The 10,851-nt window shown below is 42.4% G+C and overlaps 1 protein-coding gene across 1 annotated transcript; it reads left to right on the top strand.

Annotated features, from left to right (window-relative positions):
* Positions 1 to 3,320: 3,320 nt before the first annotated feature.
* PLK2 (polo like kinase 2) lies at positions 3,321 to 9,039 on the top strand (the record flags this gene model as incomplete). The annotated part of the gene is made up of 14 exons (XM_083884272.1): positions 3,321 to 3,530; positions 3,862 to 3,969; positions 4,126 to 4,242; positions 4,433 to 4,562; positions 4,850 to 4,937; positions 5,213 to 5,308; positions 5,519 to 5,717; positions 5,809 to 5,956; positions 6,377 to 6,474; positions 7,117 to 7,240; positions 7,490 to 7,730; positions 7,828 to 7,957; positions 8,044 to 8,154; positions 8,275 to 9,039. The coding sequence occupies 14 exons, from the start codon at positions 3,321 to 3,323 to the stop codon at positions 8,464 to 8,466; spliced, it is 1,992 nt and encodes a 663-aa protein (XP_083740398.1). The 3' UTR covers positions 8,467 to 9,039.
* Between the last annotated feature and the right edge of the window lie 1,812 nt (positions 9,040 to 10,851).

The following is a 10,851-nucleotide window of genomic DNA, read 5'->3' on the forward strand; positions in this document are numbered from 1 at the left end:
CAAACTGGCAGAAGGGAGGGGCTGCTTGAATTTGCTTTCTAAAAAATCTTCTTGGAAGTTTCCACCCAAATTTGCCCTAAATCAAGACAGAATATACCAAAAAGCTAAATAAAACTTAGTCAATCAATAAAAATTAAAGTGAAGGAAGGTTAGCAATAGACTCAAGACAAGTCGAAAACATCATGAAGAACTTTGTGTAAAAGCCCCAGTTTTAATAACACATTTTCTACAAGTAAGCTGTCTGTATATGTTGATACATATTCCAGTGAAGACACTATTCGTGCACCTCATTCCTTTGTCCCATCTTTAAGTAGAATACACTTCTTTTAGGACAGACTGTCATAACCTCTCTTCAACAGCTGAGGGCACTCCACGACCAGCTAAATGAAAAACATGGTTCTACCAAAAGCTAACCTGAGGCGGGACAGCTATCAGCTATCCTGATAGCAGAAATCAAATGATGAGGTCAGCCAGGTAAAAAGTCAGGGCTGCCTGCCAAACCAGAATGGGCTGACACCCGAGTTCAGTGTGAATTGTGTGTTTACCTGTAGGAGTGTATTGAATTGGCTTAGATTGGCATACCGGGTAGGGAAAATCATATTAGTGGCACCAAATAATCAGAAAGTTCAGCTGAGAGTCTGTCTGGAAGCCACGTATATGGTCCTGATTTCCTAAAAAAGCTTTGGTTTCCCTGGCAAAATCATGCTCATGAACACAGTGACAAAGCATAATATTCATGAAGTTAGACATCCAAGATATAATGTACTTCTTTTTGGAAATTTAGGTCTCTGAACACTTCACTTTCATTATGTTAAGGTAAGAATAAGCTGTTCCTGACAAGACCTTCTTCCCACAAGCCTGTAATCAGACAGCTTCTGACTCTGTCAAATTCCCATTCCTCATCCCAACCAGGGATTTATACACACTCAGTATTCCCAGACCCTTGGTAATATGGCTTTTATGAACAGCTGTATATTTGTGTCAAAATGAAGCTGTAAGAATAGGTGATTGTGCTTTTTTTCTAGAGACAGAGACAGAAAAAATGCCTGAGGCCTGATTTTAGGCTAGGTTTGCCCTGTTTCTTGGCAGGGAAACTGTAATGCTGTATACTGATTTGGCTACAGAGCTGCAGCTATCTTAGCCAGCTTGCAAATAAGCTTCTTGCGCAGGCTGCAGGTATATTTGAGTATTTTGCTAGTGTAATTTGGAAGAATAAGTTGGAGATTACAGAGCACAGGCTAGGATGGCTTTCCCTTGCAAGATATAAAAAGGTAGGTTTCAAATATTTACTGTAATGTTATTTAATCCAAGAGATCACCTTTAGAAGAAAGCAAGTTTGTAAACATCACAAAAAATAGTATGGTAAACTTGATCGCTTGAGATAAGTGTGAGGTAAACGCTCCCTATGCCAAAGTGGAAGAATCAGTCTTTGAGTAAATGCAGCATGGGACAGCCCAGCAGCCTCATGGCCTTTTGAAATTCAGAAGTAACAGCTTAAATACTTCGTTTCATTAAAGTAGGAGAGAAAAAAAATAGTGCCAGTCCTGCTTATAAAAATACTTTGTGTATTTAGGTTTAATCATGTGCTTGTGTCCTCTTAAAGTCAAGCTTAAAAATCTTCCCTAAACCTCTACCAGACAAAGCTCGTTTTCCTAACATTTGCTTTTCACCACGTGCAGTACCACTCCTTTCCAGAGGAGGGGAAACGTGTACTTCTATCCTGCCTGTTTCCCCTTTCCCCCAAAAGCCTTTCAGCAGCAGACCAGAGCAATGTACTGACACTAAACAAAGCACAGAGAAATCACGTTTATTATTCGTAACTTATTTTGCAAAAAACAGGAAATTTGGAGAAAGGTAAGGTTATATGAGGGTAAAAATATTTGTCTGGTAAGTCAATGCCTGTAAGACAAAGGGCTGAGGGGGCACAAGACTGAACAGTGTCTGTGTATCCAAATTTTTCCTTCTTTTTATTTTTACCTCTACCCCTATAGTTAATAATTAATAATACTAGTGTGACTTGACCAGGTTTTGCAGAGTGAGTTAAGAAGGCACCTGAATGCAGCAGCATATCCCCATTAAAAACTGCAGATGGGCAGAAGAAGAGTGTACACAATCCAGTATATTTAACACTTGAGCACTGTTACCTTCATAAAGCAATAGCTATGGAGAGAAACAAATAAACAAATATTGTTGTGCTACATTTTTTCTGGTTTTGGCTGGAGGGCCTTTGTGTATTCTGTTAAGGCATGCATCCTGCTGTTGACATTCTAAAATGAGTATTCTGTTATTTTAAGATGTGAAATGAGATTTTTTTTTTTTTTTTTTTTTTTTTTTTTTTTAGGGACTGGTACTGAAATAACTTACACATACATGTACATGCTCTGGGATTTGTTCCTACTGAATCAACTAGTCTTTATTTTTTACCAGCAAAGAAATCAGGTAGAAGTATTTTGTCTGCCAACAAGAAAATGCTACTTCAGAAATGTGTAGCACACTAAGAAAATGATAAAATTTGGCATTTTTGCATCTCCAGAATGGAGAAATGCAAAACGGTTTCACATTTCAATATTTTTCTCCCAGACCATGCTTCACTTTTTAGCCATTGTCTGCACAGAGGCCCTATACTACAACTGCCTTCAGGTGCCTTCCAGCTTGATTTATTTGCTGCTTATTGAAAAGATTTTAGAGCTGACTGTTGTCAGACAGCCGTGGGGGTGTCCCTGGGCATGGGTTCTCCTTACAGCGGGAGGGACACGGCGGCCCCGGGCAGTGGGACAGAGATTTGCTCCACCTGGGCAAGCCCAGGGCCTCAGCTCCGTGCTGGCCCCATCTCTCTGCGGCGGAGCCGCTTTGGCACAGGCGGGACAAGCTCCTTCTCTTCTCAGGTGCAGCGGCAGGCACGGGGCCGCTCCTGCGGGCACAGCTCGGACCGGCACCGCCGCCCCGCAGGCAGCAATCCATCCCCCCGCCAGGAAAACACATCCTGGTGCCGCAGCTCTCTCTGTGCAGCGCCCACGGGGCGGCAGCGGCCGGGGCAGCCGCAGGGGGACAAGAGAGCGTGTCTCAGCCCCCGGCCGCCCCGCAGAGCCGGGCGAGGGAGGGCAGGACAGCACAGCGCGGTGTCGGGGCGGGCCGGGCCGGGAGGGCGGAGCGGATTCCGGGGGAGCCGCCCCTCGGCCTTGGGGCGGAGCCGCCTCCCGCTTTAATAAAGGGCGAGCCGGGGCTCCGCTCGGCGTTGCGAGGAGAACGGGGCGGGGAGGGTCGGGCAGGTGAAGCAGGAGCGAGGCGGGCAGGCAGCACGGAGACGGCGGGGCGCGGGGATGGAGCTGCTGCGGACTATCGCCCACCCGCCGGGCGGCGGCGGCGCCAAGGGCTGCGAGGCGGCGGCGGGCAGGGCGGCGGGCGAGGCGCGCCGGAGGAAGGCGGAGGAGCCGCCGCACCAGCACGGCCACCCCGCCGCCGAGGTCTCCCGGATTATTACCGACCCCACGACGGGGAAGCGCTACTGCCGCGGCAAGGTGCTCGGAAAGGTAATGGCCACGGCCGGTGTGCTCTCGGTGGGGCGGGCGCCTTACCCCGGGGAGGGAGCGGGAGCGCCGCGCTGCCCCCGCCGCCTGCCCAGCGCCCTCAGTGCCCCGCAATCCTGCCTTGAGCCGCGGGAATGGCTTAGATACTGCGTGCGGGGAGTGGGGAACGCCAGCCTCCCGACAGCCCCTGAACCCGGGACCTGTCCGTAGAAAATTGCCCTTTGCCAAGGAAGTTGCGCTTCTTGACTAACCCGTGAGCTGGTGGATGACTAAGTGCGGGGCTGCATTTATGCCTGCTCTAATTGCCTTTTTTCTCTTATGTCTCTCTCTCCAGGGTGGATTTGCCAAGTGTTACGAGATGACAGATTTGACGACAAATAAAGTTTATGCTGCGAAAATCATTCCTCACAGCAGAGTGGCAAAACCTCATCAAAGGGAGAAGGTATGCATGCGTGAATTATTTTTTTTTTTCTTCTCGAACTCTTTGTGTGCTGCCTTGCCTATCCCTTTTCCCGAAATGGTTCTGAGCTGTCTGCTCAGCCTTGTGGAAGTAAGGCTAACAACACCTTTATTCTTTCCCACTATTTTGTCTTTTCAGATTGATAAGGAGATTGAGCTGCACAGAATGCTTAATCACAGACATATTGTACAGTTTTACCACTACTTTGAAGACAGAGAGAATATTTACATTCTTCTGGAATACTGCAGTAGAAGGGTGAGCATCAACGGGGAGAAATCCAGTATTTACTTACTTGAAATGTACAATTAATTTTTATGTGTGATGCGTAAAAGTTATTTTTTGTGGCTTTAGTTGTTGTTTCTCTATGTACTCATTTACTTTTGCATAAGGTAAATCTTTTGCATGAATCGCCAGTGACATTTCTGCATTTGTTTTTCCTTTGCAGTCAATGGCTCACATCTTAAAAGCGAGGAAGGTATTGACAGAACCAGAAGTACGATACTACCTCAGGCAAATTGTGTCAGGGCTAAAGTATCTTCATGAACAGGAAATCTTACACAGGGATCTTAAACTAGGTAAGTTCCCCAGATTGCCAACTTCAAAACACACTCCTCCAGCCTTGTCAGCATTGTACCAGTTTATCCTTGTATGGTTATAGTTTGTTTAGTAGAATCAGCTTAGTCTGTCTTTACCCTGGAAACTCATAATGCTTAAGGGATGACATTAAGCATTCCTAATTAGAAAAAAAAAAAAAAAAATCTTGCCTAGCTTCTGGCTCTGAACAAAGTATGACTCAGCACCTGTGGTAAATGCATTCCTACCTTGCCAGAGATGGACTTACTGGAATTTGTTTGTCTGCCAGGTAACTTCTTCATCAATGAGAACATGGAACTGAAGCTGGGTGACTTTGGCTTGGCAGCTAGGCTGGAACCACTGGAGCACAGGAGGAGGTAGGAGCATCAAAAATTCATAGCGCAGTAGTAAATGAAACTCAATTAATATGAAAATGAGAAGAGATATGTTCCATAGCAAACGCTAGTTACTGCCCCTGCAGTATCATGAAGATTAAATGAAAAAAACATCTGTGCTATCAAAGCTCCTATAGCTCTTCTTTAGATGTCTCAAATTCTTGTCTGAACTTGAGAGAAAAACCTGCTCTATGAAAAATAGCTCCTTCTTTCTTTTTGAAATACTAACCAGTTCTGTGGTGTCTTTGATTTTTCAGAACAATATGTGGCACACCAAATTACCTCTCTCCAGAAGTTCTCAACAAACAAGGGCATGGCTGTGAATCTGATATATGGGCCTTAGGCTGTGTAATGTAAGTACTTCCCTGCCTTTGAAATAGAATATATCAATCACTGGCTTAGGCTTTTGAGAGTTCAAAGGGGGTGCAGTTCTGCATCCATTTACAGCTGTTCGTACACATTGTAGCGCAAATGCAGAATTTTTTTACATTCAGTGATAGAAAGTTTTTGTAGCTGTAGGCACAAGTAGGTGTGTAAAATGATTTTCCTTTGCCTTCAAACAGGTATACAATGCTGTTGGGAAGACCCCCGTTTGAGACTACAAATCTTAAAGAAACATACAGATGTATAAGGGAAGCAAGATACAGCCTGCCTTCATCTCTGTTGGCACCTGCAAAACACTTAATAGCTAGCATGTTGTCAAAAAACCCTGAAGATCGGCCCAGTTTAGATGAAATAATTCGACATGAATTCTTCTTACAGGTTTGTACTGTCTGCTATCAGAGTTGTAAAAAATAAATCCAGAGAAAAATGCACTCGGTGGTCTAAAAATTTTTGTGTTGCATTTCCCCAGGGCTTTACACCTGACAGACTTTCTGCAAGCTGTTGTCACACCGTCCCTGATTTCCATTTGTCAAGTCCTGCTAAAAATTTCTTCAAAAAAGCAGCTGCTGCTCTCTTTGGGGGTAAAAAGGATAAGGCCAGATACTTCGACACACATAGTAAGTTCAAGTATAGTTACAGTCCATTTGTCTCTGTTGCATCTGTTTCTTATTAGTGTACACCTGTGAGATAGCAACAGAACAGTTATATCTGTGTCTCAGAGCTTTCCTGGGTTGGTTTTGACTTTTTTCTTGATGAGTATAGATGGTAGCCTGCCCACCTATGTCAGCTTACATATGTTAATGCTTCTTACAGCATCCATATCTATACTGGTCATCTGTTAGTTTGTAATATCTGTTGAAATTTAGTCTCTTAAGTGATTTGTGTATAATGGCATCATATTTTTGGGAGATTATGACAAGCTTAGAAGAAGCTGCTGGAGAGAGACACAATGTTCTCTGCAGCACACTTATAATGCTTTCTGTAATTCAATAGCACTTCCAGATTTAAAGTTCAATATTTTTTTTCCTGTATTGCAGACAGGCTAGCTAAAGAAGATGAAGAAATCTACAAGCTCAGACATGATTTGAAGAAGACATCAATAACCCAGCAGGCCCCCAAACACAAGACAGATGAGGTACATGCAAGTGCAGTTCAATTCAAATCCAGTAACAGTTGGGGTGGAGTAGCTATAATTAAATCGTATTTGACTTGGATATCAGAACTGGGGCTGTACACAGCATAATCAAGCTTAAATGATTAGCAGAGTTGCTTTAAGAGGGCTTAAACAAGTCTCACAAAGGTATGGTAGCGTTTGTAGGGAGACTATAAATTTTGGCTTTTGAGTAATTATAGTATCTACCTAGACTCCATTGTTGCCTGTGCGTTAACTTGTCTGCCAGGTGCTATTTCTCAATATTCCAAATACAGGACTTCAGTTCATAATTAACTAGGGCTTCCTCAAATGATTTGCTGAAATCTATCTTTTGTTATTTGGTGTTCAGACCTGCACACAGGTACTCTCTTGCTAGGGCAGGAGAGCAGAGAACTGATTAATAGCCTGTGAGATGCAAATTGAAGATCTCAAGAATAGAAAGACCTGCTGTGCTGCTCTAAGCTCAGTCTTGCAGCAGCTCATTGTACTTTGTAATCTTTGTACATGAGTGCCAGTCTCCCTAGAATTTACCATTTGTTGAGAAACAAGAGAGCTGTGCAAAATTTGTGTATAAGCCTTGGCTTGTGTTGTGTTTGATGTTTACATGTCTGACATCCCTTCTAGGAGATCCCGCCTCTTATCACAACAGTGGTGAAGCCGGGAGCATTGCCAGAAACTAAGCAGATTGGAGACTCCATTCGCATGATAGTCAGAGGAACTTTGGGAAGCTGCAGCAGTAGCAGTGAATGTAAGTTTAGAAATATGTGATCTCTAAGTCTAAATCTCATTATTTTTCTCATATCTTAAAAGCTTGAAACAAATATCTGCTTTTATCCTCCTTTTTTTTTTTTTGATGTTGTAAAAGCCAATATTTTTGAAAAAATTAAATTAGAAAATCATTAAGGCTAGATTTCTTAAAATCTAGGTAACTGAAAGGTTTAGAATTAAAATCTTCTCTCTGTGTACTCTTGTCAGTCTAACAATCCCTCTTTTTCAGGTTTGGAAGACAGTACCATGGGAAGTGTTGCCGATACAGTTGCAAGAGTATTGAGGGGATGTCTGGAGAACATGCCAGAAGCAGACAGCAATCCCAAAGAACAGCTGACAGCATCCTTCCAGTGGGTTACAAAATGGGTGGACTACTCCAACAAGTATGGCTTTGGGTACCAGCTGTCAGATCACACTGTTGGTGTCCTCTTCAACAATGGGGCACATATGAGCCTTCTGCCAGACAAAAAGTAAGAATCGTTGCAAAGGCAACAACTTGCTAAGACAGTTTTAACATGAAGTATTTGTTTCTCATCACTAACCTTACTTTCTTTTTTTCTCTTTCAGGACAGTGCACTACTATGCTGAGCTAGGCCAATGCTCTGTCTTCTCAGCCACAGAGGCTCCTGAACAGTTCATTAGCCAAGTAACTGTACTGAAGTATTTCTCTCACTATATGGAGGAGAACCTCATGGATGTAAGTTCAGCACCTTCAGCGTCCTGAGTTGTTAAAATACACTAAATGTGAGCTGAGTGCTTAACATTGTCTGTTTCCTTTCCTAGGGAGGAGACTTGCCCAGCCTAACAGATGTACGCAGGCCCAGGCTTTACCTCTTACAGTGGCTCAAATCTGATAAAGCATTAATGATGCTCTTCAATGATGGCACGTTTCAAGTAAGTGTGGTGGCATCACCAGAGATAATGTCTTAAAAAACTTGATTGCAATAAAACTTACTAAGTCTCAGAAACTGAGAGGAGAAAGTAGACAAACAGCAATTGACTTCTCTTTTACAGGTGAACTTCTACCATGATCACACAAAAGTCATAATCTGCAATCAGAGTGAGGAATATCTCCTTACCTACATAAATGAAGACAGGATATCCACAACGTTTCGTCTGACAACTCTTCTGGTTTCTGGATGTTCATTGGAACTAAAGCACAGAATGGAATATGCTTTGAACATGCTGCTGCAGCGATGTAACTGAAGGAACTGACTCTGTTAAACCAAACGGACTCTCTTGTTCACTGTGAATCTACAGTGGAAATGGTGGAGCAACTCGTATGTTGATGATGGATGTGTGGTGGTACGAAAACTGGACTGTCCAAGTGTGCTGGGCACACATCTATTAGAAGCCTAAACCTACTTGCTGGACTAAAATGTTGTGACAAGGAGTTCTTCGGATCATAGTTTTCCTTGCTTCATGTGTGTTAAAGATATATTTGACTTGAACTCGGAGCAGAATGTGTCTGTTTGCTCTGTAAGAGAGCATCTCTGATGGAGTTAAACTGTGAATACACATCTGGAAAGGGAGGGAAGGGAGAGCTCCGTTGTTGGGGATAATTGTAACAAGCAGCTTCTGGTTGCTTAACTGTGAACTATGGCCATACTGTTTTTTTCCTTATTTTTCAAAAATACCCACACTTGTGGCTGGCAAAGTGCATTCCTGGTTAATTTTTTTTAATTTATTACAGCCTAAAGTGAAGTATTTATTACTTTTTTTTTTGAACCTTGCCATTTTAAATATAAATCTGTTGGCAATAAAGAATGGAAATCTGAAGTATCATTCTCTACTCTTTCTCCAATACAACCGCGTATGCTTTACTTTGCATTACAAAAAATCTTGCAAATTTGCTCTTTGTATGCTGTTTTGAAAAAGTTTGCAACCACTCTGGATATGAAGAATAGGCAGGTTTGTCTGTGTCTATGCCCACTTGCAGTCACAAACACCAGCACAGCTATTGTTAGCTATAGCTGCAATCCTAAAACAGCTGCTGATGGAGCCTACAGACTTAGAATGTAGGCCTTGCCACATAATTGTTGTCCTAAGGGCTTAAAACAAACATCTGGGTCTCTCTGAGACACTACATCCCAAAACCAATGTTTTACACTGACTGAAAAGAACTCTTCTGGTAGTACATAAGGGAGTGAAGGATAAGGAGCTGTGTAAGTTCTCTGCTTGCTATGAAAGCATTGCTCTTATCAAGGGGCTGAGTATCCTGACACCTCAACAGCAGAATTAATTGACCATGCCTATCACTTCCCCTCTACTGCACTTTATTTTGTTACTCTCTACTCTTGGTAAAATGGTCACCCCAGTAATGTAACATCAAAATCAAAAGGGTGAAAAAATTAAAGGGTGACCTGGTGTCAACTTTTGGTTTACCCAACTGATAACCTTAAACAACCACCAGTGTTACTAAGACAAATTATGATTTATGGCATACACTAAGTTTTCTTCAAAGCAGTTCAAAACAGCTGAGACTAACATAGGGATGACCTGCTGCCTTCTGAAATCCTACTGCTTCTAAACATCCACTTACATGAGTAATGGCTTTCCAAAACTGAAGGCAGTACCATTTGTTAGTTAAAACCATACAAATAGGTGCAATTATGGAGAAATCATGGACTCCAGGCAGGGGGAAATTGCCTCACTTGTGGACTAGGCTTGTTTCCCTGAGATATTGCATAGTCCTGGACCTGTGTAAACACATAGCTGTCTTCAAGTAACTGTAATGATGTAACAGCAGGCAGTTCAATTGCTTACTTGACCTATTGTTCCTATAACTGAATGAAGCCTTTTCTGAAAGACATCAATTGCTGCCAGTGTATCAATCACAGCAGCTGAATGTAAGGAACAGGCAAAGTAATAAAACACAGACTAAACAAAGTACAGATGTCAATCTGAAATAGTGAGCAGAGTATTTATCGCTGGCTTGCTTCATCTTGCAGCAAGTGTGTATGTGATTGGGTTTGCTGTATTGAATACCATGCATTAGGTAATATTATTTACTTCTCAAGTCTAGACAGGAAGACCCAATTGAGTTTTTCGGATGGATTCATTAATGTAACTCTAGGCAGTTCAGTGAAGTTAAATATATGCTTGCTATAGTGAGCAGAATTCAGCTTCACAGCTGTCTACTTTCTTCAAGGGATAATGGCTGATTTTATTCCTGAGAGGCCATGACTTGCCTAATTCTGTGGCACGCATACAGCTACTGTTGTGTTCTTTTCCCCCACAAAGTAAAATCTCCCCTTTTATTTATGATACCAGTAAACATATAGTTTGTGTGAATTTCAAACACAAAATTTACTAGAGCTATAGTACTTCACATGGAAAACCCACTTTTTGTTCAACTGTGTGCTAGAGAAAGTGCAATCCTTTATCCAGTTGCTGTGACTTCTTCGGGTACCAAAATCATGCTTATATGGCTGTAACTCAGGCTTGTGTAAGCAAATAAACCAGGTTTTAAAAGTGTATGTAAAGGCTCCAGGATGCTAGTTGTTTGTGGATGGTTGAAATACACCTCGCTAAAATAAGTGAATCAGCTATTTGTATACATGTTTATGTTCAGTGGTTACTAAGTCTTTA

The sequence above is a fragment of the Zosterops lateralis genome (assembly GCF_965231275.1).
Source record: "Zosterops lateralis genome assembly, chromosome: Z".
NCBI lineage: Eukaryota > Metazoa > Chordata > Aves > Passeriformes > Zosteropidae > Zosterops > Zosterops lateralis.